General features: G+C 40.1%; 1 protein-coding gene across 1 annotated transcript in view; it reads left to right on the forward strand.

The window, feature by feature from the left end:
• The window catches only part of cntn3b (contactin 3b), a 46,586-nt gene extending 36,330 nt beyond the window's left edge, over positions 1-10,256 (forward strand). Inside the window, exons 13-22 of the mRNA XM_053315321.1 lie at positions 1,728-1,845; positions 3,507-3,665; positions 3,797-3,946; positions 5,814-5,884; positions 6,281-6,515; positions 6,937-7,046; positions 8,356-8,542; positions 9,265-9,377; positions 9,481-9,646; positions 10,165-10,256. Coding sequence (XP_053171296.1) covers positions 1,728-1,845; positions 3,507-3,665; positions 3,797-3,946; positions 5,814-5,884; positions 6,281-6,515; positions 6,937-7,046; positions 8,356-8,542; positions 9,265-9,377; positions 9,481-9,646; positions 10,165-10,256 — 1,401 coding nt within the window. The remainder of the gene's footprint in view (positions 1-1,727; positions 1,846-3,506; positions 3,666-3,796; positions 3,947-5,813; positions 5,885-6,280; positions 6,516-6,936; positions 7,047-8,355; positions 8,543-9,264; positions 9,378-9,480; positions 9,647-10,164) is intronic.
• The last annotated feature ends 16,920 nt before the right edge of the window (positions 10,257-27,176 follow it).

Raw genomic sequence — 27,176 nt, forward strand, 5'->3', positions numbered from 1 at the left:
CCTGCTTTTCACAGGCTGACATTCTTTGTGACAAGTGACTTCAAGAGGTGACTTTCAGTAGGCAGATCTCCATGAAGACACAAAATGAGAACAGGATAGCAGTGTCTACACAGAATGTGTTAATGCAGCATTTTAAATGGCTTTATACCCCTGAATACCTACTGTATGCCAATGCAAAGAATAAAGACGGAAGATTTTACGTCAATTTTCTGTCATGAAAAGACCAAAACCAAGAATGAATTGATGCCACTAAAGGATTATTTCCTTGCGTATACACTGTGCAATCCAACAGTTCATTGCATGTCACACCATGTGAAATTTGTCTACTATAAATCTTTGTTGCAATCTGTGTCAGCCTTCACTATATCACCTTTTTAATATGCCAGCTTGTTAAATGATTGGTGAATTTTAGTTCAACAACATGTCATGTATTGAAAATGGAACAAAATGCAAGATTTTGCAATAGAGCTTTTTAAAAACTTACCATAGATACGGCAATGTAATATCCATGTTTATATTTCCAAGGGCATTAACAGTGTGGTGTTGGCCTGCATATTCATATCATGCCACATTCTGATTTGACGCTTTGTAGACGTGGGTCGTAGCTAACAATCGCATTGTCAGAACTGGGTCCTTCTGACTGTGTGAGAATTTCGACACAAGCTGTTTTTTTTTGTTGCCAAAGCTCAAAATCAGCTGTTGTTACTGTGTCTCACAGCGCAATTCAGAAGCAACATTTTGTTTTAAGGCTCCATTGTTGTCCAAAAACGATTAAAATTGCATCAATGAGTCACGCTGTTGCATGGGGAGACATGTTCTTTCATTCCAATGAGCGTGGGCACTGTTGTTGGTTTTTGGATTAATCCCACATACACTGGGCACTGCTGTGAACACACCAAAAATGTGTATTAATCCACAGGTGAAAATAGTCCCTCAAAAATGACAATTTATTCCTGCTTGACAAACTTTTGCAAAAAAAAAAAAAAAAAACTACAGTGGCTTTTGGGAAATTACTGAGCCTTAAAAAATAAACTATACACTGTATCTGTTATTTATTTTTAAGATTTTTCTTCAGTAGAATCGCCGCAGTAGGAGTACCACTGAGAGGGTAGGGAAGATGTTAAGAATAACACATTGTTGGTTTCAGTGTTTTCATAGGATTTGTCGACAGCATGAAAAATTCATAGTGAAACCATGCCTTATGCTTTAAAATATCCCCGTCATACAGCTACACATGAAAGTAGTGTTCTTACACAGAAGAGAGATTGTACAATATTTGATGTGATGTTTTGCTCTATTCCCTCATGGCCATCACATGAATGCAACTCATGTAAAATAATATTTGTTCTTTACACTGGGAGTTACACTTACATCTTGCTTGATCTTATGTAATTGCAGAATAATTAGGATTTTCTTGCCAATTAGCTAGACTATGTTTGTTTTGTGTGTCCTGTGTGGAGCTGGTAGTTGTTTGTATTGGGTTGAAGGTGGGGGCTGGTTGGTGGGGTAGCACCCGAAGGATAGCCGATAGTATTATTTTTGTAGAGAACATCTGCCTTTGCTGTTGTTGGTGTTTGAAGAGATGCAAAAGTCAGTGGTGTGGAGAGGCTCAGTTGTGCAAAGCATTCTAAATGTTAAAACATCTCAGAGCCAAAAGCTGGATGATGAAATGAAACTACATCTCTTACTTTGCCTTATTTCTTTTCATTGATCATATTCTCTTCTAGACTATATCAGGGGATCTGATGATTCGTAACATTCAGCTGAACCATGGAGGGAAATATGTCTGTGTTATTGACACGGATGTGGAGAGCCTGTCCACCTCTGCCATCCTGGTTGTCAAAGGTAAGAGAACCTATTGATTAAAGGAATTCACACTAGAGCATGAATAGACTAAAATGTGGATTGTAAAATAATGTGGCATTGAAGTGTCTGCAGAAATAATGAAGATCGAGAGAAAACCTCTGAGGCTTGCTGTAAATATACAGTGCAGGGCAACATGATATCATAGAATGGCGTTTAAATAGAATACCACTTTTTAGGACATTTTGCGTGTTGTGTCTACTTGTTTTAAGCTTTTTGTGTGTCATTTAATGCTGTTGATTAGATTTAGGCACAAAAAAACAATTATGTTAGGGAAAAGAAGGCTAGAGTTAAAATGACCAGTAAAATGCAGTAAAAATGTCCCAAAGAGACTATTTAAATGTCCACTTAGTGATAATGAACAGTGCTCTCCTGCACCCTTTGCAACTATCTAACCATCCACCCAACCCACCTCCTCCTAATAAGCCAAAATCACCTTATTACAGAACAGAGAGAATCACATTATCTTTCCTCACTTCGCAAACTTAACAAAAGGTTGTTTTTGGTGACTGAATTTACAACCTCAATTGCATAAAATAACCAAAAAATGGGTTGTCATAACATGTGAAATTGGTGTGTTATTCATACGCCATTTGATGATAACAATCACATACTGCATCATTTGATGTAGCAGGTTAAATGTGACTCTAAAATGATAAATATGCAAACAAAAATGTATAATATCAACATTTTAATCATTGCTTATTGTTAAATCAATCAATCAGACTTAATTGCTGGAGTGCTTTTCATACACAGTGACGAAACGTAATGCTTTACATAATAAAATGCAAAACAATAAAGCACCCAAAAAACAGACATACCACCCCCTCACCCCCAACACACACACACACACACACACACACACACACACACACACACACGACAATGGCTGTTATAAATAATGACTCAGTAAAAACAGAAACTGAGGAAACGCTATGATAACCAAGGTAGGAAATAAAGGCAAAAAATCACCATAGCCAAATAAAATACTATAAAATTTTAGAAATGTAGCTCACTAATAAGTATTTTCATGTGTGTGTATTACACTTTTTTTGTTTCTTGGCGCAATTTTGTTTGTGGGCGGTCACCTATGTCGCCTATAGGAAGCACCCCGTCCTCCCCTGTTTCCTCCCCTTGGTATTCATGCCCTTAACAAACTGTAATAGCTGTCCCAGGTGCTTTGAGAAAGCATGGTTTACCACAGAAAATGACTATAATTGGCTCATTTACACATCAGCAAAAAATATCACGGAAAACATTTGAATAATGGAGCAGCAGAGCAAACAGCAGCAACATCGTAATGCCACAATGTGTAACAGTCACCAACCCTCTCTTCTCTCTTTCTCTCACTGCACTGACTTCTTTTATTCCTCTTTTGTGATGTCCCCTCCCCACTCATTACCTCTCTCATAAATGATCCCATCCAGTATTTCTTTTCCAGTGCAGGTCTGTTCGGTAATCACTTTGTGGCCCAGCACATCACACACACACACACACACAGTGAATGAAAAGTCCCTGCCCGCACGCACACCAAGGACGTAGCTCTTAATTAAAGGGAGTGTGATGGCCTTGATAAGTTTGATGAGGGGTGGCTTCTTGGAGCGGGAGGGAAGCTCACCTTGCTCATTGTCTCATTGATTTAGGTCCGCCAGGTCCTCCGGACAAAGTGGCAGTGGAGGAAATCACAGATAGTACAGCCCAGCTTTCTTGGACTCCTGGAAGAGACAACGGCAGCCCCATCACAGGCTACATCATCCAGGGCCGGACTCCTTTTACAGTGGGCTGGCAGGTTGTTGACACAGGTAGCGCCAAACACTCCCCTCCTATATCCCCTTGTAGTATTGATGTGGCTCCTTTTTATTTATTTATCATTCAATTTCTGCCCTGTTGTGCAGAAGCGTGATTTTCAAAAGATTTAATATCCAACTTGCAGTCCCTGAGGTGGTCAACGGTAACATGCTCACTGCAACAGTGGTGGGTCTGAACGCCTGGGTGGAGTATGAGTTCAGGGTGGTGGCCCGGAATAGTGTGGGTCTGGGAGAGCCCAGTCCAGCATCACCCAAGACCAGGACGGAGGATGCCAGTATGTAAAACTTAACTCTTAACTGCACACACACACACACACACACATGCATGTAGACAATATGTTTCAGGTATTTCAGTGATGGATTATGATTGCTCAGAAAGTGAAAATGAACCCCTCACATTCACTACAGAGCTCAACTCTTCATTAAAGTTTTTCAATGAAAAAAAAACCCCAACACAGCACAAAGGTCGACTTCAGACTATTGGATTATACGGATTTAATGACACATCCCTAGTTCTTCCGAAGTTTTGCACAACCATGATGGAAATTAAATGTTTTCATAGTGACTCTAAGCTGACCATCACAGAGAAGGAAGGAGGATTGGGGGAGATGCAATATCATTTAAATACAGTGCATGTCTCCTGGAAGGCAGTTGTTTGTTCACATGAAATATAAAGCTGAGTCGAGAATGAGAAAGGAGAGCTTAGCAGGAGAAGTTGAAACCCTGACTCCTTTCTCACCTCTTCACAGCTTGTCAATCACTGCGTGTAGTGGGTGTGAATGGTGGCTTGTCCATTCTGTGAAGTTACAGAAATGGTCACCCTTTTCTCGCTGTCAGAAAAGTGCAGGGGAGGGGGCTATGATGGGCATTTACCATTGCCCAACAAGCCTCCAGTAGCCAACTTTACCCTGATTATATCATGCTCTTTCTAGGATTTCACGCCATGAATGAAATTTGATTTTAATCACAGAGCTGCACATAAGTAATTATAGAAGATGTTTATTCTTATTGAAAGATTTTTTTCTATATAATTGTTTAATCCTGCTGCTGTGTAATTGCTACATGTGGTAGTAAATTCAAAGGAAAGTCTACAAACTGAAAGTTAATACTGAGGTTACATTCAGTGACGTGACATTATTGGTAACCTCAACCACTACAGACTACACCATAATAGCACTCAAAGACACATTTTAAGCTGTAATAGACATGCATGAAAAGGTATTTTGATTTTTTTTTTGTGAGAGCTCTGTCAGTGACAAAAATTGTGACTTTTGCACAGCTGTGTACAAGAGGCAGCTTATATGACTATATTTTCTTCCACCCAGAGACTGGCTTTGTCACTTCCTCTTATTCGGCATCACATTTGTTATTGCAGTGTGAGAGCAGGAGACAGAGCCTGGAAGTGTGAGCGTTAGCAGCCCTGCAATGGTTCTAGATAGTATTTAACACCTATATTACAGCAGTAATGGCATTTCAAGGTTGGAATATAGCCACGCTAGCTGTTAACATTAATGAGGTTTGAAAAGGCATCTTTGTTTTAGTGCATAGACTCCAGTATGCAAACACACACACTCATACTACAATTCACAGTTTCCTGCAGGTATTTTTTCTTGTGAAACAGGAGCAGATTTTGGCAAGAATTCCCAGGAAATAACAGGAAGTCAGTTGTCGGTATTCAGCCCAAATAGACAAGCGTACACACGGAGCTCAACGTCAGAGATAAATGCTGCCTCAACCCTTTGCTGATATGACACATTAAATGTGATGCTCCACTTACTTAAAGATACTTTAAGGATATGCATGAGTGCTCCTCCACCTACGCTATCAGTTTTGCCATCACACTTCAGTGCACAAACAGCTGAGCGGGAATAGGAGTGGAGTGGGTTGAATCGGATGTCATTTGCAAAACCGTACAGATCTCGGCCCGCTGTTTATGCACGCTGACATTTCTGCAATATTGGTAATTCACTCCTCTATGGAATTTTTGTTTGTTTTTTGCACAGTGTAGGGGGGTTTGTGGGGTGTAAAATAGAAGATGAGTCTCCAGCAGCCTTGTCATAAAGCTACAAGTACAGTTGAGGCTTGGCGTTGAGCTTTGTAAACTGTGTTCTAATTGCTCCCCTCTGGGCTTTATCCCTCTAGTTCCTGATACAGCTCCCACTGATGTCGGAGGTGGAGGCGGCACAAAGTCTGAATTAGTGATAACATGGGAGGTAAGTCATCTGTCACATTTTACTGTTCTCTCCATCGCCGAGTAATGGTTTTTGGTTAATTGTGCAGAATTGAATGGAGCAATTTTACGACCCACATTAAAGCGAGACACCTATCCTCCAAGCACAGCCTCCGAGTGCCGTTTCTCCCTCCAAAAGCAGGGACAGAGAGCATTTCTTCCCAATTTTTCCTTCTTTGTACTTTAGTCACAAGTCTATAGAGCAAAAGAGGAGGGGAAAAAAAAGATAAGGTAAAAGGTGATTCTGGAGTGTTCTGGGTGGCGACGGTAAAGAAAGGAGCTGTCGGTCCTTTGTGGAGGTACAGCGCAGAGACGGGCCTGTCTGTTTTTTTGTCTGTATGCGTTTTAATATCACTATAGTTTTGTGTTTTGCTCCCAGCCTGTCCCCGAGGAACTGCAGAATGGAGAGGGCTTCGGCTACATCATCGCCTTCAGGCCGGTGGGCACGGTCACGTGGACTCGAGCGGTCATCTCCACGCCCGGCTTGTCGCGTTACATCTTCCGCAACGACACCATCCCTCCCTTCTCGCCTTTTGACGTGAAAGTGGGGGCGTACAACAATCGAGGGGAGGGGCCTTTCAGCTCTATCGCCACTGTGTTCTCAGCCGAGGAAGGTACGGTACAGGAGAGAGTGATGCTTGAATAAACTATAATCTCTCTTCTTATGACCTTGAATAGTTGTGATGAAATTTTTTGTTTTGTTTTTTTTTATCAATGCTGTTATTCCCCCTCCCCTCAAATGCTGGGAATGTCAACTTGATATTAGTTATCATGCTGGTAAATTACAGGAAATCCTAGCTGACACTTACCACACTGCGCTGTCAGGGAGGTATCCTGTTAATTGAATTTGCTGGGCAGATAGTCTTCCCTTATGTCAGTCACAGATCCCATTAAAAGAGAGCGGGGGAAATAGCTTTTCAGTGAAACTACAGGTCTATTCTGTTCCTCCTTCTTATTGCTATTAGTGTGTATGTGTGTGTGTGAGATAGTGTTGGATGAATCTCAGGGATTCTCACCAGCGCTCTATTTCTGCAGTCCCCAGTGTGACTCCTAAGAGGGTTAGGGCTCGGAGTGTGTCTGCAGTGCAAATTGAAGTGATCTGGGAAGCTATCCCCGCCATCCCTGAAAGAGTGCTCGGATATGAGGTATGTTACGACTCACTGCAAAATCTGTTTTTTCTACTTCTTCTTTCAAATAACATGATAATTGAGCTTTTCCCTGTGGCTTGTTTATCACCTCATAACCATCCTTTTATTGTTCTTATAATTAGTTTTTTCTCTCTATTTTTCTTTTTGCTTCTACTCTATCTTCTTGTGTATCTCTGCAGAGATTTTGTTTTAAGAGTAATAATATCAGGAGGTGACCCCAACACTTAAATGCACCAATGGCAAACCCACAAGAGGAGACTAAAATCCCTCATCCTTTCAAGAATGCAAAGAGGGCTTTGGTGTTTTTCTCAGCCCCCCACCCACCCCCCCTTTTGGTGCTCTTTCAATATCTGTCACCTCTGGCCCTCGGCACAAAGCTCTGCAGTTGCCATAGCGCTGGCCACATTGTCCTTTTAGAACAGAGCTCATTTCTTCAAATGCAGTCCTGAAGTGGATTTAAGCCAGTGAATCTCAATGGGCCACCAACAGTATAGATCTGCACATGTATGGCACTCAGCCTTTAATTGGACTGTGTCTGGACTACAAATACAATCCAGTTTCAGTTTAATGTAATCATTTAGAACTGCTTGAAAGATTGCATTACTGTAAACTGAATTCTGGTGCTTATCATGCACAACTTTAATTGTTAACAAACATGAAATACAATAATTTATGGATGATGGAATATCGAGACATCCCCGAAGACAGTCTTCACATTTCACTTTAATTATTTATTGACTTAACTCTTATGACACTTACATGCATGAATATTGAAGATGACCCAAAGCAAGCAACAAATTACTCTGTTTGCCTTATCAAATATCACTTCACCTGCACCTTTAATTTGAGGCTAATAGCCTGAAGGGAAGCTAACGCTGCGTCTTGTTTTACAAGCAGTGCAGAATCTTTTTGCTTGCTGTCGAAAGTGGTGATTTATTAGTAGGGATAAAAACATTTTAAAATAGACTTTTTAATATCCATCTTTCTCAGATAAAAGAGTTATTTTCATGAAGAAATTAGGCAATAATGATGACTTTTTCCTTCCTGGGTCACTTATCATACAGTGTGACCCACTAATGCTCTGTTTATATGACCAGGGTGACTGAGAGGATGTGCATCAGTAATTGAGACTCCACTAGAGAAATATGTATTATTCATCAGCGCTCCCTCCCTCCCTGTCTGCAATACAAACAGCATTTCAGATTTCATGCTGGAATATGAATTTCATTAATGCAGTGAAATGCACCACTGAAATCTGACTGTTTGTGCATGTGATCGGGACTGCTTCTATTCCCCGCCCCATCAGGTCGTGTACTGGGAAGACGACACCAAGCCTGACACTATCGGCAAAGTGCGCATATCTGGAAACTACACGCTAGTTAACATCACGGGGCTGAAAGCGTACACAGCATACTACCTCTCTGTGGCGGCTTTCAATACAGCTGGCCCCGGGCCGCAGTCAGCGCCCATCAACACCACCACAAAGAAACCACGTGAGTCCGTCCCTCAGGAGGGGCATTGAAATCATTTCTAAATGGCACTTGTTCATGAACCGTGTCAGCCAGCTCAAGTGTACGTCCTTCCGTCCTCATGATAGGCGTAGCGTTTCTCTGCTTTGTTAGTTGTGCCTCTAAAATTCAATTTGACAAGAAGGCTTTCCATTTACCGTTGGAAAAACCATGAAGAGAGAAAAAAAAATCAGTGGGTTGAGTGGAATGTAGCTGCTGTGAAAACGTAGGTGTTAAAAAGGGATGTTAAAAGTGATGTGATGTTAAAGCTACACTAGACATCTGCTACACAAGCCTACAGTAGGTTCTTGAAATTTGGGTATTTCAAGCCCATTTTTAGACATCCAGAAATATGAGTAAAGAAAATAGACACTGCATCCTTCTGTTTCATGGCACCAAGAGGATCAAAGAAGCCAGCTTCCTCTGGCTCTATCAGTTTTTCATTTCCTGTGGCAAGAGATTTGCCACAAGTGACCGTCTAGCATTAGATGCTACAATTTTATTTAGGAATATAGCGAGGATCCACTCTTTCTCAATAAATGTGGAGGCATTGCTGCAGCCTCAATTTATTATTCAGACTGATAAGATGAGTTTTCGTGTCAAATCTCCAGCCTGGGAAGTGCTCTATTTATGTGCATTCCTTTTTAGAAAGACAATCAGTATTACAGTATCACAGTCACAATCTTTACTTCTCGCTCTTCTTCTAGCACCAGACCAGGCTCCACTCAACATACAATGGACCATGATTGGCTACACACTCACGCTGCACTGGGACCCAGTAGTAGCCATGGAGACGGAGTCAAAGGTCACTGGATATTTGGTAGGTCCCAATATGCTGCCGAGCTCTTGATTTATCTTCAGTATCAAGGATGACGTTTTCTGCATTAGCTCATTTTTCGGCGTCACCCTTCCCCTTGCTTCAGGTGCTGCTGAAGAGACACCGCTACAATGACATCAACACTATCCTGACAGACAAAACCACCGTGGAGCTCAGCCTGTCCGCCAATGACAACTACCTTATTCAGATCAAGGCCATGAGCGAGGGCGGCGAAGGCGTGGGCAGTGAACCCATCCACATCCACAAATTAAGTGAGTTTACTGTGGTTTTTCCTTTCTCATTCCATTTCCTTTTTTGACCACTGATGAAACTTAAGTGAGGATTCAATAATTCAGAGAGAACCTTTTAATTTGGCTTCATTGCATCCCTTTCCAACCATGTGTAATAGACTTATTTCGAGTGCGAGAAAAGCGACCTTTTTAGAAATGCGTGCGCGGTGTCATCCATCTCTGCCATTGGGTTATTATTCCTTGTTGACTGGCTGCACAGCGCTGCAGCATATAAAGCAGTTCTGTGCTCCCATACCACTGCTGTGCAAAACTGTGAGACGGCCCAGTTTGCCCTTCTCCTCTTTGATGTGATACAAACTTTATCTCCTCAGGATACTTTAAATAGCCTCTTCTGTTAAGAGCAAAGGCACAATATAGATATGGAAAAGAAAGCTCACTTGGCTTTTGATTTATAACAGAGAGTGTATGTTTCTTGCTTTTGATCGGGAGGGGGTTGTTTCTGGTTCCTCACGAGCTGCTCTACTGGTTTTTGGTTGCAGGCATGGGAGCGCGGGGCTCAGGAGCGAGCCGTCCAAGCCCATTGTACCTCTCAGCTATCGTCATCAGTGCGCTGCTCTGCTCCGTCTGGTGATTACAGCCTATGGAGCACCCTCCCTCTCACCCGTCCCTTCGGACAGCCTGTCCTATGTTAACCTTCACTGGATTGGCAGAAAAAGTGGCAGGACTGGGAGAAAGACTGGAAAGGACTGGACTGCGCCAAACTCTTAAGGGACCACACCACTAACTTTAAAGGACCATCAGATAGAGACGTGATGATTTGCCTGCATGATATCTTTCGGTATTTCTTCCAGCGTCATAAGTGCCAGCGTGCTCTAGGTTTCATTTTAGAAGTTATGATGTCTACACGACTTATCTTTTTAGTATCTTTTGGAGATACTAATGCCTTAAAATCCATTTTTTACACATACAGTCCATACCAAAGTAGGTGACAGAGGCTGCTTGCTTTATGGTTTTTTAGAGCTATTTAAAAATGTTTTGCAAAAAAAGTTATCATCTCAAAGTCAGCGTTTCAACAGAAAGATTAGCCTGTAATCATTGGTTGCATTCATATTTTATTGTTTGAAAAAGGAATCATAGAGGTTAAACTAAGCCAATTTTATTAAATAATATCAGCACTTATCCCATTTTTTTTGCAGCTTTTCCCAAAAGACACATCCGCTGCATGCTTCTACCCAGCTTTGTCAGATATACAGTATAATGGATGCATAGCAAATTGATCAACTGTGCCTCAAACCCACTAATCTCTGCATACTGAAATAATATTAGATCTGTTCAAGAGCCACAGGCTCCTGAGCTTATGGCTGTCTCTACAGTTTCCTGATAGATCTTGCCATTTTGTTCTCTATCTCATGCTCCTCTAAATAATAAATGCCCATCACACTCTTCATTCCCAGTCTAGCGAAAAAGCCAGGATTGCAAAGAAAGGAGATGTGTGGTGTTACTATGTCAAGCAGATCCCATGTGTACTGTTCCTCCTCTACATTTAGACAACCTCTGTTCTAGATACGTATATCATATTACAGAACATGTACCATCTACACCCTAGATGACCAGCTGGCCCAGTGCACAATGGACTACAGGATAACAGTGCCTTCACTAGAGCTCACTCTTTGATTTTTTTTCTTCTCCCCTTTCCTTTTCAAATAGCTGAGAAAGATTCATGTTGCAGAGGAGGTGTTGTTTGCTTTTCTTTCAGAAGAAATTAGTAACGAAGGACAGGAAACTCTGTGGCAGAATGTAGAAGAAGCCCATTATTGAAAAGGGTATGTTGATTAAATTTTCATTGAGACAAGTACCCCTGGAGCACATAGGACAAAAAGGGTTGGAAGCTTCAGGAAAGCCGCAATGGATTGAGATATATGGTGGAAATTTTGGTCCTAGTATTTATGGTCTGTGGTATAATAAATGTATGACTCCATTTGTGGCATAATTTATGGGCTATTAAGGCATCAGAATAATTGATGCCAATACCATGGTGAAAGAACCCTGACTGGAAATGGAGCGAAAGGCACGGCTGTCATTTCACCCCCCCGCCCTATCACTGTCTATTGGACACATACCAGACTGAACAGTAACAAAAGAACATTGCTGCTCTGCTGAGGGAGCTACTTTTCACGCCCTTTTATCATGTGGATGAGTCTGTCAAAAACCACCCAAGTAAGAGCCGAGGTGTGATTACTGGGGTCTTGACAATGTTCATGTGGATGTGGAAGGATACAGTCAACTGAACTGCTACACATTACTGTGCCTTTGCCGAACATGGGGCTGTGTACGGTCATTAGCTCGGAGGCTGTTGTCGTCTGTATTTTGCACTCCCCCCACTCCCTCTCCAAAGTCGAATGAAAGCACAAGGAATTGATGCAAGGTGACATGATGTCCTCACTTAGCCATCTGAACAGGTGTGCAGACCCCAGAGGCCTCGTAAAAAGTCCAAACGGCCGACATAATCAGGCTGTCCTATCTGTTCCTTGACTGGTTTCATAAAGCCCTGCGCTTGTTGATTAGACTGCTGCAGACCAATCAATGGGATATTGATTTTCCTGCCCCATTATTACAGCTGTCATAATTCACCTGCTTGATTGACTGATGGCCACGTTCTTATTGCACCCCTTCTATTGTGTTACAGTCAGTGATGTTTCAGATGTCCCTTACTTCTCTCCTTAACAGATGACTTCACAGGCGTTATGATTTTTTGTTGTGTTTTGGATTGGTTTGAACAGAAATCTCATTGTATTTGCTCAATTTTTCACAGATTTTTAAAGTATTTTGTAGTGTAGTGGTAGATAGTGACTTTGAATTGGAGCATTGACCTGAAATTGACTGGCTAGTTGATTCTTTTGAGTTACACGTCGAACACAACCATTGTTGGGTTGTCGTGCTCCATTGGTAGTGCAACTGTATCTTTCTTTCCAAAAGCATAAAAGCCCAGTCACACCAGCATTTCAAATGGTGAGCTTTCATGGCATAATCAGTCCAATTTAAAGGAACTTCGGAGATTAAGGATTTCACTTACAGGGCGAGGCAATTCTATTACATTTGTTCAATCTGTTCAATTCAATTTTGGTGAACTTTGGCCTGCAATTTTGTGCTATTGATTAACAGAAAACCATTGTGACATTGCTTGCGGGCACCTGGATAATCCAAAATGCAGAAAACTAAGATAAAATAGCTTATTTGCTGTGTTGCACTGTCCAAGTTTAATTACTCTAACCCATTTCTGCTCAATTTTCCTGTCCACTAAAGAAGAATGAGTTTTAGACAGTTGTGAGACAGGAGTCACTGGTAGAAAAACATCTCATGACTAGTGTGTGAACTTATTTTCTCATTAGCGACCAAACAAGCTTTGCAACAGTCAGCAGGCTAGCTAACTTGGGGAGTTTTTCCCCCTCTCAGTAACTCTGTTGAATGCCAGGCACACAAAACGGCACAATACAAAGAAAATATGAAGAAGCTTGAACTGTTATTGTGACTAACTAGTGTTTGCATCTTCTCAGCTGGCTAGCATGTTAGCCATTAGCTTGCCAGCTTTAGTAGTTCACCAATAAGCCCTGCAAGTATTCCTTAGTCAAAAAGGCTCCATGAATCTAGCTATGTCTCTGGTGTGACTGGGCCCTAAACCAGCTTGTGTGTGCAAATACTTCAAAGTGTTGTAATAATATTTCTGTTAATATCCAAATAAGGTAATCTCATCGCCAAATAGCCAGCTCATAGGTTATTAATTTTCAGTGCTTGATTGTGTGGCAGTTTCTCCGAGCTTTTCTTTTATTTAGTTCATTACATAGTTGTAGATCTTACCTCTGCTCATGCTCACATAAAATCATGAAATCACTGTTTTAGGCCTTCTGCATAAATATTTCAGGCCTTCTGCACATAAACTACAAAGTACAATCTAAATAAAAATGAAAGAAGTGGAAACCACCAGCTGGAGTGGTTAAAATACTGATCATAAAACAACGTATCTATTTATGTTCACAGTTCATTTGGTTGGATTGGTTTCTGTGGTTGTTGTTGCTAGAAAGGAGTGTAACTGGTGCAGTGTAAATAGCTTGCATATATTTTTTAAACATGGCCATCCAAGACAACCTTATTGCTTTTATATAGTGTGTTCTCCGACCTTAATACTGGTGTATTAATCAATGATCTCTGTGAGATACTGACATGTAGAGTTGCATTTTCATATTGAAAAGTAACTGTTTTGTCTTGTATACTAAAATTGTGCATGTTAGTCATTGTTTGTGAGTTTGTGTTGGATTTTTCTAAAACTATAACTTAATAAAAATGTTTATTCCAGCCAGCAGTCTGTTTTCTTTCTTCTGCCGATCTTATTGACACACAACCCAACCCTCTTCCACAGAGGATATGAAATATTTCCTCATACTTGTCTTTGATCTGATGTAGTGCTATTAGGCTGGATTACAAAGCAGACAAAAACTCCAGGTTCTTAGATCCCCAGCAGTTATTTTCCTGCTATATATATCACAATATGGCAAAGATATACTAAGTTCCATGATACATACATTTTCATGAGACACAACAGGTACAAAACAAATCAAATTCAGCTTGTTTGGAATCTGTAAATTTGGACGAGAAAGACCCTAGAATGGATGAACTGAGACCAACTCAAGACCGAATTAGCTCAAAAAGTGCACACATACCAAATGTAATGACAATTGAAGAATTTAGATAATTATCTCTGCGGGAGCTCTAGGCCCTTAAGCATCTAATTATGCATAGAAAATTGACCAATTAATGCATGCAAACATACTTGGATCTCTGTGGGTGAAAACCCTCAGTGATTGTGGTTCTATGTAGAAATGACACCTAATATCAGTAATATTAACCATTTTAAGCTCTACATAGTACATTTTAAAGTACCAGGGGACTTATAGAGCTATATACCCTGCTGTTGAATAATTCAAAACCATTAATTGCAAAGACATTATAGACAAAGTGAAATGTATGTAAATGAGATGAATAAACCTGTAAATGGTGACATCCACAGCCATGCCTGATTGAACTAAAGGTGCCTCCTTCCATAATCTGAGGCAAGAACGACAGAAAGCTCCTCTGCTTGTGGGATTCGCACATCAATGGAAAGCAGGCCTTTTTAGTCAGTCAGATCCAAGCAGGATTACTTTATGCCACAGCAGTTTGTAGAGCAAAGGAGTGTTTCAGAATATAATCACCCGATTCATCAAAGCACGGTCTTGCACTGCCTCCTCTGCTGTGCATTTTACCCATCATTAGCCCCACACAGGCGGAGTATGTATGAAGAAGAGATGTTTCTTTCGTTCTGACCAGAGGTCGTCTCTAAGTAATACACCAATACACATGTGATTTGAACTTGCGCTCATGTGTCAGAAAAGGTTGCTCATTTGCTTTCCCACCTTGTTGACCTCCTTGTTTGGCTTTTACGATACCTGTGAAGAAATGCAATCTATTATGCATGCAAATGATCACCACTGAATTGTCCTGTTCTAATGAGAAACGTATAAAAGCTTTTCTTTAAACCACTGTTCATGCCCCTGTTATCTATTCTATTTTTTTAAAGTATGTGTGCTTCTTTAGATTTGCAGCATGTCTCATAGTTTGATCTCCACCGTAGGTCATTCACTGTCCCTCAGGTTGTGGCATGTTGATACATACTGGGCAGCAAGATATGCTCTGTCTCCTTCTCCTGGAAGTATTTTTAATCTTAAAAGGTCACTGAGCTCTTTGAAATCTGAAATTACAGAGTCGAGCTTTTTAAACTAAAAGTTTCATGTTTCATTGAATGTTTGACATTGTAGGAGCTTATTATGGTTTAGAAGTTTATGTAACTTAAGGTTATTTTGTACTTTATTTATTCCTTTTACATATGTTTATCAGTGGTTTATAATTAAAGTTCTCTGATGTTTTCACACAGAACGACTGATGTGCTATTGAAACTGATTACAAATTGCTTCAGTTACAAAAAGGTTTTTTTATTTGTGCTATCTCAAGAGTTCACTCCCTCAGAAATGTTTCATTTTTCACAGAAAATCACAAGAGTCTGTACTTCATCCCATGTAATTGCTTTTTTATTCAAAATAGTGAGATAGAATGCCGCAGCTGCTTTAAAATATTAAAGCCATGTATTGACACAATCTGACAAGTACATCGCTCCTCCTACAATTTGCTAGAAATTCGAGTAGTAAACATACATTTGTTTCAAACTTGTTCAAAACTTCGAAGAAAACTATCTTAAACGAAGTAGTTCATTATTTTAATTTGATGAGAAGGATACCACACTCTCATACAGGAGTGGTTTTGTACTTCATGCCCAACTCTCGGCAAGAAAGCAAATAACTGTATCCACCGAAATGTTGGACTTTTCCCCTAATATGCTAATACTGCCCCCCATTTAAAGGTGCAGTGTGTAGGATTTAGTGGCATCTAGTGGTGGGGTTGCAGATTTCAGCCAAATGAATACCCCACCCACTCCCTTTTCAAGCATGTAGGACAATCTACGGTGGCTATGAAACTCTTAAAAAAAATGAAAAGGCCTTCTCTAGAGCTAGTGTTTGGTTTTACTATTCTGGGGTACTGTAAAAACATGGTGGTGCAACATGGCGTGCTCCACTTCCTATGAAGATAGAGGGATCGTTCTAAGGTAATAAAAAAACGACAATTCTTATTTTCAGGTCTACAATAATTCCCAAGAATATTATATTCCATTTCTACCTTGTTTGTTCTAGTACTAGATGCCAATAAATTCTTCACACTGCACCTTTAATGTCATGGGGCTTAGTTAAAATACTCTCCCTACCTTTACAGGTAGGGAGAGATGACAACCCTCATAGAAATGTAGCCAGTGCTTATCTTTGGATGTAATAGAATAAAATACATAATTAGTTCAAATTATAGTGACTTGAAATATCCATTCAGTAAGGTCAGTACATTCACATCTGTTAATTGTTATTGTGGTGGTAGACTAACACAGTCAATAGCAGTAGTGATAGTGAGAGTACCAGTAACAGTAGTAGTACAACCCTTGAGAAGGTAGATATAATATTAGCTGCTATATTTAGCAATTGTACACTTCTGTTGAGTGGATATACTATCAAAAGTGAGCAATGATTAAAATCGGCTTGTGTGCTAGTGTCTGTTCACCACCACTGTTGGAATTATGTGCATATTTGCATTCAACCTGTGTTTTGGGACCAAGTTATTCTTATCACAAGGCACCAAATGTCACATAATTAAGCAGGTGAGTGACATTGAGCATTTTACTAATTAAGGAAGAAAATGTCAAGCTCATCACAATGTTCAGTGTGAACCACAGACTTGACTGGAAAACACTGATGATATTTTTTTTTATCAACGACTCAAATAGCCAAAAAAAAAAAAACATACAAAAAAACAACCCTAAAATCCTGGATATTGAGCAAATACATTCTCAGGGTACATCAACCTGACTTGCATTAAAGGCTACAAACAGATGAAGATTCTGCTACAGTGACATTCATGGATTTCTTTTCAGCACCAGCAGTGCTCCTTAGCTTTGTCCCCAGCATTATACTGTAGATGCTCCATCAGTGTTCACTAATTAGGAGGGTGCATTTTTTTAAAGACGACAAAGGAAGGGACACAGGAGGGATGTTTGGAAATTAATCATGGTGGTTTATTAATGAGCTGGTATGTGCCCCGTGTGGCCGGAGAACAATATGAGAAGGAGTGATCAGAGGCGAACGTCATCCGTCACTCTGGAAACTGTGTGAACACACCGACACAGCAGAGCTTTAGAGGCAATCTTTAATGTGGAGAATAAGGAAAAGAAAATAATCATAATAGCATATAATTATTTAGGCCACTATGGACCTCAGCTATTAATGCTTGCTATTGTTCAAAAGGCGAATGATGTGCATACATTGGGCTTGAGTGATCCTGAATGGATTTCTGTTTTAAAAGCTCCTGAACACTACATATATTTTCAGGAATGCTTGTAGTACCCACTAATTATACATCATGTTGCTTTATATCATTTGTAGAACACCGCATACATTTCATATAATCAGATGATGTTTGACACATAAGGCTGACTTCCTGTTGTTAGTGGGTGGCGCTACGACTATCCCCCATATTAACATGTAGATGTCAATATGGAGATACTGTGACCTTTCCGGTGCTATTTCCACCCACAGTGACATAAGCATTTAGAATTCAGTCTTTATAATTTTCTGTTTCTGAACTGTTGGATACATCCAGGAGCGCCACATTAGGCACAGAGGGTACATGCAATATATTTTTTTGAATGGGTTCCTGCTTTTTTATGACATAACAAAATGTCATCTCCCCTGCAAAAATTGCATTTTAGATTAATTCTTGCTCAATTCCAGCTTCGCCTCTCTGTAACATCCAGATAACACAAAATCCTCATGGTTACATATTACACACTGTGCTATGACCTCATCAGCAAGGGTCTGAACTCACATAGACTGTCTCCTACTTTGTGATTTTCACATTGGCAGCTACGTAAAAATGGGTGATCCGTGCTCAATATTTGAGCGACCATTCAGCACAGCTAACAATGGTTAAAAAAGGGAACCAACCTGTAGTATTTCTGTACAGTTTAGTTATGTGTTGAGTGTGTCTTGTCATTGTTACAAGGCCAAAGAGTTTCTTCTTTATGCTTCAAAATACTTGTGAACCTACTCACAATTAATCAATCACTGTGTAAAAAAACTGGCTGAGATTGTTCTTTATAAAAATATGTATGTTTGAGAAAGTGTCTTCTTTACATAGATAATGCACTAGGGATTGCCATGGGCAGCAAAATGTCTCCTTACTTAAGTCATTCATATAAAACATGTTTTGAAAATGATTATGTCTCCTTTGAAAATCCCTTTCATAACCACATCAAACTATGGAAGTGTTATGTGGCTGACATTTTCATGGTTTATGATGGTCTTGTTGATAGTTTACTGCGTTTTTATGAGTATCTCAATCGCTGCCATGAACACTTAAAGTGTAACTTCACCCCCGGGTCTAAGCCTAATTCCACCCACTGCATAATTTTGAAAAATGCTAAAAGCAGGCGAGGAACTGAGAGAAGGGGGGTTGTATGTGGGAGGCAGGAAGACAGGAGTTGCTGAGTGACATCCTTTGCCCAGAGAAAAAATATGATAATAATAATAATAATAATAAGAGGAAGACAAACAGAGTGAAGACATTTAAATGAACCAGAAATAATTTTTAAATAAACCTGTCTCTGTTTAACTTGGTTTATGTAGACAGTTTTAGCTTCAGCAGCTAACAGAAGCACTAAAATGCTGGAGGAAATCTCTCCATCTGTGAATGTCCACGGGAGGAAGAGCTGCTGGCAGCCACAAAAACAACAGAAATCCTCTTTGCATTTCGTCATGTAGCTCTTCAACTCTCCAGCTGTCTGCTTGGAAAATCTTGTTTTAACATTAAGCTGCTGCTCCGCATTGGACAGATTTATTAACGGTGGAGATCCGGTTATGCCACGATTGAACGTTTTAAAACAAGTGTCCAGCATAGTGTTATTTAGGGCTGGGCAAAACTATTATTTTTTAAACGACTAATCTAGCGATGATTTTTTCGATTTCCTAAACGGTTATTATTTCGATTATCGATTATTTTCCCATTATTTGATTACTATAGCAATTTACACATTATGAATATCAAAAAACGTTGATTTCTTATAACATTTCAATATTTATTTAACATTTCTTTAATACATCCCTTCAGAGTATTGCTCCCAAAATCTCTCCAGATAGATGAGACAAACTGATTTTGACCTGCCTTTGGAAGCATTTCCTTCATTTTACATGCTTAGCTACAGTCGTGTTTTGGCCTCTGAGCACTTCCAAAACGTGGGTGACCTATACTTAACCATGTACCTGAACACCTCCTGTGTAGACACTCGCTGTCTAGACACAGGGTCAGAAAGTCCTTTCTTGATTTAAAGCTCTGTTTTCACTGTCTACTTTTCTCTCTTTAGAGCACTTTTCTCTGACGCACACTACTGCTACACGCTGCCACTACACGCTGCCACCATTTTTTGTTTCGGTCCTTCACGTCGACGCAAAATTTTCGCATCGACGTACTGTATTTACGTAATCGGCGTAATCAATACATGTCAATACAGCTGAGGTCAGTCACCAGTTTGTCCAAATTGTCCACCCCTGGTTTTACAATCCATTATGATTTTGGGTTTTTTATGCTCTTGACCACTATGCAGCACACTCATGAGTACCACATTTTTGCCTTTCTTTGGCAGCCTTGAACACAACCTTAGATGAATTGACTGTTCTGTTCTGAGGTGAGACCTCTGGCTTGTTTATTTGTACTATTCCTATCATTGTTACCTTCTTCTTTAGGAGTAAAAAAGTTATCAAACATAATGTTGTGGCCACAGGGCCCCTGCAAGGACAATTTGCATTCCTTGGTTCTTCTTAGGGGCTCCTCCAGCTGGCTTTCCCATATACACTTGCAAATTCCACACAAATGATGACAGGCATCACACATCTTGATTCCATATTTTGCAGATTTATGTACTGCTAAAAGGAGATGACATAAAATGACATAAGTTGCTCATCAACAGCAACATTGGGCCCAGAGTTTTAAAACAGGTGAAGATGATCCACCCACTTGTCCCACACTGACCTGATGGGAGCTATTTTATCTCTCTACCACTAAGCTAGTCTGGTGTTTTCAAAGACATTGTTGCACTGAAAAGTTTCTGTAGCCCAGATTCTATGGATTCCCCATTATATCTGAACATACCAGGGATAAGAACCTCAAAGTAAGCTTGTGAGTGAGTTTGGTCCATCTCCTTCAACCTCTCTTCTAAACCACATCTTCCCAGCAAATTAGTTCAGTCCAAATTGATTTCTTTGGTGGTGTCTGGGATGAAAAGATTAAAAGAGGACTTTATGTCCTGCACATGAGTAAACGCCATTCGCATCAGTCCTGGTTGCATCCTTATCACATTGGCAGCCATGCGTGGTGGCTCATTCTTTGGGCAACTATTCACATTTTTTTGACATCCATATTTCTTGTCCTGCAGGCTGCTGATGGGCTAGTCCTGGGCCTGAGGGTCAATATCATCCTCTTTTTCAAACTCACTGTCAGACTGAAGTGACAGAAACGTGATACTCATATTCTGAGAACTCTTCATCTTCCAAAGCTTCTTTCTCTTCTGAAATCATTTCTGAGGCCTTCTGAGCAAAGAGTCTTTTTTGTATTTATTTGGTGTGTCTCACCTCAAAGTTTCCATTGAGATAGAGTGTGAGAAAATATAGAATGTTTAGAATGTTTTGAAATAACTTTATACAGATTCCCGCAAGGCATTTTGTAGCTCCACACACTGCCGAGATTAAAGAATGTGGCAGAGCAGAAAGGTTTTTGGTGCTATGCTGAAACGTTGTGTAACGTGTGTAAAATGTGTGTGTTTGTGTGTGTGTGTTGTCCATAGAGAAGCTGGAAGGTGACTTTTGAAAAGAAAAGAAGTTAGAATCCTTATGGACTTATGTGTGTTGGGGGTTGTATTGGTAGAGTCTGAGTGGGTGTGGAGGACAGCGAATCTATGAAGCATGTTTCAAATCTAAAGGAACCCATGCACACATACACAAACTCACACACTGGCACATTCTGAGGTCCAATCCACTAGTGTACAAACACCTCTAACTTGAAACATATGCTAGTTAAATCAGATTTTATCTTTGCTAAGAATACAACTATTCTTGTTCCTCTACCAGGGATTAATCTGCGTAGTTCATGTACCCAGGGGAATTTTATATACCACATATACTCAGCTGATAACAGGGACATCACTGAGTAAAAGGCACTATATATTGTTCCACAAGAAATGTAATCTATCTAATCAAATACCCATATGGTTTAGCATCTGTAGAAAAAACACAAAGGGCCAGTTTCACCAGCTGGATGAAAAAAAATTGAGTGTAAGCCCCATTCCAGACTTCACTAAGCTTAGCACTGTTATAAATATTTACATCTGTTACACCATCTAAAACTATGACCAGGCACAGCTACACCCAGCGTAGACAATGCACCTCCATGCTGACACATTCTACTGCAGTGATAGTTGCCATGCCATTCACATTGCTTGGTTACAAACTTGCATTTACTGGCACCGACAAGTAGATTAAGTATAACTACTGAGCCGAAGAGACAAAAAAAATAAATTACTCTCCGATTGTGAAACAAGAAAAATTATTGAAGTGTACAGAAAGTGTATGCATGTTTTAGTATGCAAACAAAACAATGCCGTCACTAATAAGAAAAAACACGTCTGCAGATGATAACAGCGACAGTCAATGAAGCAGAGGGTGGATTAGGAAGTCAGACGGTTGACGAAGTAAAGAAAAAAAAAACTAGCCTGCTCAAAAACACCAGCTTTATAGGCGTAATGGAAGAGAAGCAAGTTGAAGCTGGAGAGGCCTCAACTTTTTCTTCCATGCTAAAAGCAAGTTCATCAGATTACAGTTATGAAAATAAAATGGGCTCTTAAACATAGTAATAAACCTGTTTCCACTGGGCGTACACAAATTTATGAAGCAAGTTTTATTTTGATGAAGCTGCATCTCTTTTGGAGTCGCCCAACCCTCCTTCAGCACCACAGACAGCTCCAGACACCACAGCAACTGTTCCTGCTTGAAGGGCAAGACATTGGGACTTCCAATTTGTATTACTGGAGAAAGAAATTATGAGAGTGGAGATGGAGACAGAGAAGTTATGGGTGGTAAGAAGACGCTTGAGCTTGAGCTGTCACATCCTCCTCTGCGGCTTGTTTTCTGACTTGTTCCACCTAAAGTAGCAACTTCTGGGGCTGAAAAATGAAGCCAACATGGAAGTGTCAAAAACTGCAGTTCCTCGAAAGCCAATTTGATGCTGGCTCCAAAAGCGAGCTGCTTTTATAGACATAGCTGTAGCTGCTACAATGTTTATTTTGGGCTCTTTTTTTGCCTTTATTTTGATAGTAACTGGCAGAGATGCCAACAGGAATCAGGGAGAGAGACAGGGGGAAGGACCAGCAGCATAGATCCCTGGCCAGATTCAAACTACGGATGCTGCGATTATGTGGCATGCACTCTAACCACTCGACCACCAGGGCGCTCCTGTACATTTTTGTTTTAATGGTTTTATGCTTGAATTTTTGCTTGTGAAAATTAACATTACCATTATCACAGTTAACCATAAACTATAAATGCACTGTGCTAATGAAGCCAGTAGCTAGCATTAGAATCAGTTCCACCTTCTCATCCAAATATGGTGCACACCAAATGCACACTCAAGACTTCAAAATAGGAGTCCATAAACCAATGGGTAACATCATAGTAGCTACATCCATTATTTGTTACTGTCTGTAGTTCCACTGGTCCCAAAATTCTCCATTGGGTGTATGCCCTCTCTGACCCTATCCTAATTTACCTGTAAAATCCGTAGAATCTAAATAAACATGGTTCATACTTAATCTAAATATAAGCAGCACATACCTGCACTTGAGCACTACTATGCAGCACTCAGTGATCAACCTGGTTCGTGTGCACATAGTTATACTATCTTTCTGCTCCATCTGAGATACCATGACAGGTGTCATCAGCCACTTCTTTAAGTCACTGTCTCCAGGCATTATGTTGGAGAGTCGTCCCTTCCTCATACACTCTTGCCAGTGTGCTTTCCTTCAAGCTGTGTGCTTCATGGCGTGATGACCCTTGGTGTCATCTTGTGTTTGAAATGTGCTTCACATGTCTTTCTGCTTTTACAGGTGATCGAATGTGGCTGTTGCTAGATCTCTGCTCTTTTCAGGCTCTCCTTGGTTTTGGTTACTTGTTTTGCTTTCATGCAAAACTTACACATACACAGACTCTCCTTTCATGCATCCCAAATGCTATTAACATCCTTGATTTCTATACTCCATAATTATTTTTTTAACTTTGACATGATGTGTCTCCCTTTTGTTGTGGCCACATCAGTTGTGTCATAAGAAATGGGTGATTTTCCATTAGGATTGCTTTGTTCAGATGTTAGTGCTTCAGGTAGCAGCTGGGTGCATGGTTTGATTGTGAAAGTGAGGCCATTCAGAAGGAAAGTGTTACTGTTTTGATGTGCTTTTTCTTCCCCTGTTAGATTGTAGTCATGATTCCACTTTGGATGTTGGGTTAGTGTTTCTCTTGTAGTGTTGTGGCAACGTGGTTAAGGTTAGCTGTTTTCAGGTAGTTGTCTCGGGGGCCACATCTGCAGGATTTTGCGGGGTTACCTGCTTACATGTTACAAGTCTGCTGGTTTTCAATGCATACATGAAGAGTTATGAAGGGTTTTTAGCAAGCTTTAATTATAGTTGGTCATTTGCCCAGATGAGCATGTTATTGTTGTTATTATTGGTAATTTGCAATTATGGTTTCTTGTCAGGATTATTTGATGCCTACAAGAAGCCATAATGTGCCTTTCATGGCACTTGTAAATCACTCTAAAAGGAGCAGTTAGTGCAAATAGCTGACCATTATAGCCTTGTTGTTGCAGAGAAAAGTCATATAGAAAAGCAGTTTTGTTGTCTTTGTTGCAACTGAGATGATAACTCATCAATTAATTCAAACAATTGAGCCCTACTGAAGTGAAATCTCTCAATAATGCTGTACTTCCACATATTTCCAGAGGATTGGTGTGCTCTCTCATGCTTTCACACAGTGACCGTGTTGCCTGGATATTAGACTCGTCACTGTATCAACGTATTTACTGTCACCTTGGAAACTATTCAAGACATTTTACACCTACCTTTGACTAGGCATAACATTTAGTCTGAGTCATACCACTGGGCCTGGACCTGATCAACAAGCATAAATATGTAGAAAAGTATTATTTTCAATTGCTTTGCCCGCAGTGACCCATCCTCCAGCTAATCACATGAAAGCTGTCTGTATGTTTATCTGAGTTTGCCATGTATGGTAAAACTTGGCAAATTCTTGTAAATTTAGCTGTTGGCTGATACAAACCAGCCCTTCCTCTCTACCAGCAGTACCTACAGGCAGTGAATCACATCAGCAGCAGAAAGAGGAAGACAGAAGGGAGGAGGAAGGCCTCTTGAACTGGGTTGTGGTGACAGATGGATTGTATGCTGTGTAGATTGTGTTTCATTGATGATCTGGTAACTTGGGTAGCATCAGACAAATACATAAATGTATGGATCTGCAAGTAGGACAGTTATTCAGGATAAAGGCTGAGGGCCTTGTACATTACAAGGGTTTCTAAGGAGAAACAACCAAACGGGAGCACAGTGGGAGAGAGGTTAAATTACAGGAGAATCCCCGGAAAAGTCGGGAGAGTTGGCAGCTGTGCAAATCACCCAGTGGCCTCTCTCAGATACACTGGCATTAAACACGTTAGATCCCAGAGAAGAGGAGGCAATTTGAATACCTTCCCACTACAAAGAGAGAGTTGTTATATTTTCAGCTCTTCAGACTCTTACACCTAGAGGTCTGAATCGAGAATATGAGATTAAACATTTTCTTTTAAAATATAAAAACTGTCGGTCGCTTCATGGTGACTATATTTTTATATTTCTAAATCCTGACATTCACATTTGAAAGTATAAAAATGTGTCGGTTTAATCAGTGTATCAATTCACTCAATGTTATTTGATCTAGTTAATAGTTTATAGAGTAGTGTTAAGGCCATCTTTTTGGACAAGATATTAAGGTTCTTTTTTCTGTCTTAAAACCTTATGTTGTTGAACATTGATTCCGATATATGAGATGATGAATCTGATGAAATGTTTATGTATAAGATGTGTATTTTGGTATTTGTGATATTTGTGATGTATTCTCTCAGATGTAGTTTATGGCATTTATATTATTGAAGTATTAATTGCTTTGAGTTGTTTATCACCCCAGGTGGGTTGGATGATTAACCACATCTTTCATCATACTGTAGAGCTTGTCAGCCTATTGGTGTGCATGATGTATAAAAACATTTTTCCATTATTATAAACATCCTGGTCTGATGAAGATCCGAGTAGGATGGAAACCTTGTCCAGATTAAATTCAAAATGTTCACATGCTGATCTTTAACAGGTAATGTTTATGTTCATCTTTGTTTAGTGTGCTAGTATCCAAACTATTCAACAGCTAATGAGTTATACAGTTTGGATCAAAGTGGTGGACCGACCTACCATCTGCCATTGCCATCCCCAGAGCCTGGCTTCAAATAGCTCAAACCAACAGGGTCCCTGGGTGTAAAATCCCAAGTACAAATGACACACAAAACAGGCAACCCATGTTAGCTGTGGGTGGGCCTTGATGCAGATGGTTGATATTTGCAAATTTGACACTTTTTATCATTTTCAAAAGAATCTGAAAAGAAAGATTTTAGTTGTGATGATACATTTTTTGGTTGCCATTTATGTTTAGATGTCAATATATTTTACAGTATTTACAGTATAATATAAATATAGTAAAATACAATACAATAAAATATTTTGTACCAGAGAGAGCCTGGAAATATCTTCAGTGCTGTCCAGCTACCTGCAACCAACAAATGTATGAATGAAAAAGTCTTAAATATAAAAACAGTATGGTTTCTGGTTTCTATGGCTGATTTCATAACCACTGGTAAGTCCTGCTGTTGGTCTCAGAGGAGAGAGAGGATGTTCGTTATTGTTGTAAAACAGATTACTGTTGGAAGTTGTATTGATCTGAGCAGTTGACCACAGGAGTGTAACACATTTTTGACAGTTTCTGTCATGGTTCAGCTGGGCTTTGGGGTTTGTTTTATTTTTTCTGTTCTCCTTTGTGTCCCCTCCTTCCCTGTGTGTATGTATGTGTGGGTGTGTGTATCCTGGGCCTGGTTTTTGGATCTGTCTTGCCTACCTGCACACCTACTGGCAATCAGCTCATCACCCACTGCTCAAAAACTTTGGCTGTCCCTCCACTCCCTTGCCAGACTGTTCAGTCAGCAAAGTGGTACCTGCCTGCTCTCGGCCACTCTTACTTCAGCAAATCTAGTGTTGCTTTGTTCACTGTTCTCATACATCTCTGTGTGTCCAGATTTCCAGAGCCAATCTCCAAACTCCAAGGCAGCCTAAAGCGGCATGCCACTGCAAGCTTGCATTCCACCAACTCACTGCAGCCTCCCACTCTTAGTCCCTCTCCCTCACTGTTCCATTGAAACTCCCTTTACGACTCAATCTGTTGTCTCCGTGTCTGCTTCTGGGTTCCCAAACAAACTCTCATCATAACACTTTCTATTGTTTCAAATTTCAATATCAAAAATAGCTTTGCACCTTAAAAATCGCAAGTGCTTTTTCTTGCACGAGGGAAAGGTTAGACAAGCAGGTTTCTAACTAAAAGGTTTTCACTTAAAATCCAAGACCAGCAGGGAGAATCTGAGCGTGGAAGGCAAAGAAAGTTTACTTGTACAGCACATTTCAACAAGGTAATCCAAATTGCTTTACATACTGTAAAACATAGAAGGCACGATAAAATGTAAA

This window comes from Scomber japonicus, chromosome 3, assembly GCF_027409825.1.
Source record: "Scomber japonicus isolate fScoJap1 chromosome 3, fScoJap1.pri, whole genome shotgun sequence".
Taxonomy (NCBI): domain Eukaryota; kingdom Metazoa; phylum Chordata; class Actinopteri; order Scombriformes; family Scombridae; genus Scomber; species Scomber japonicus.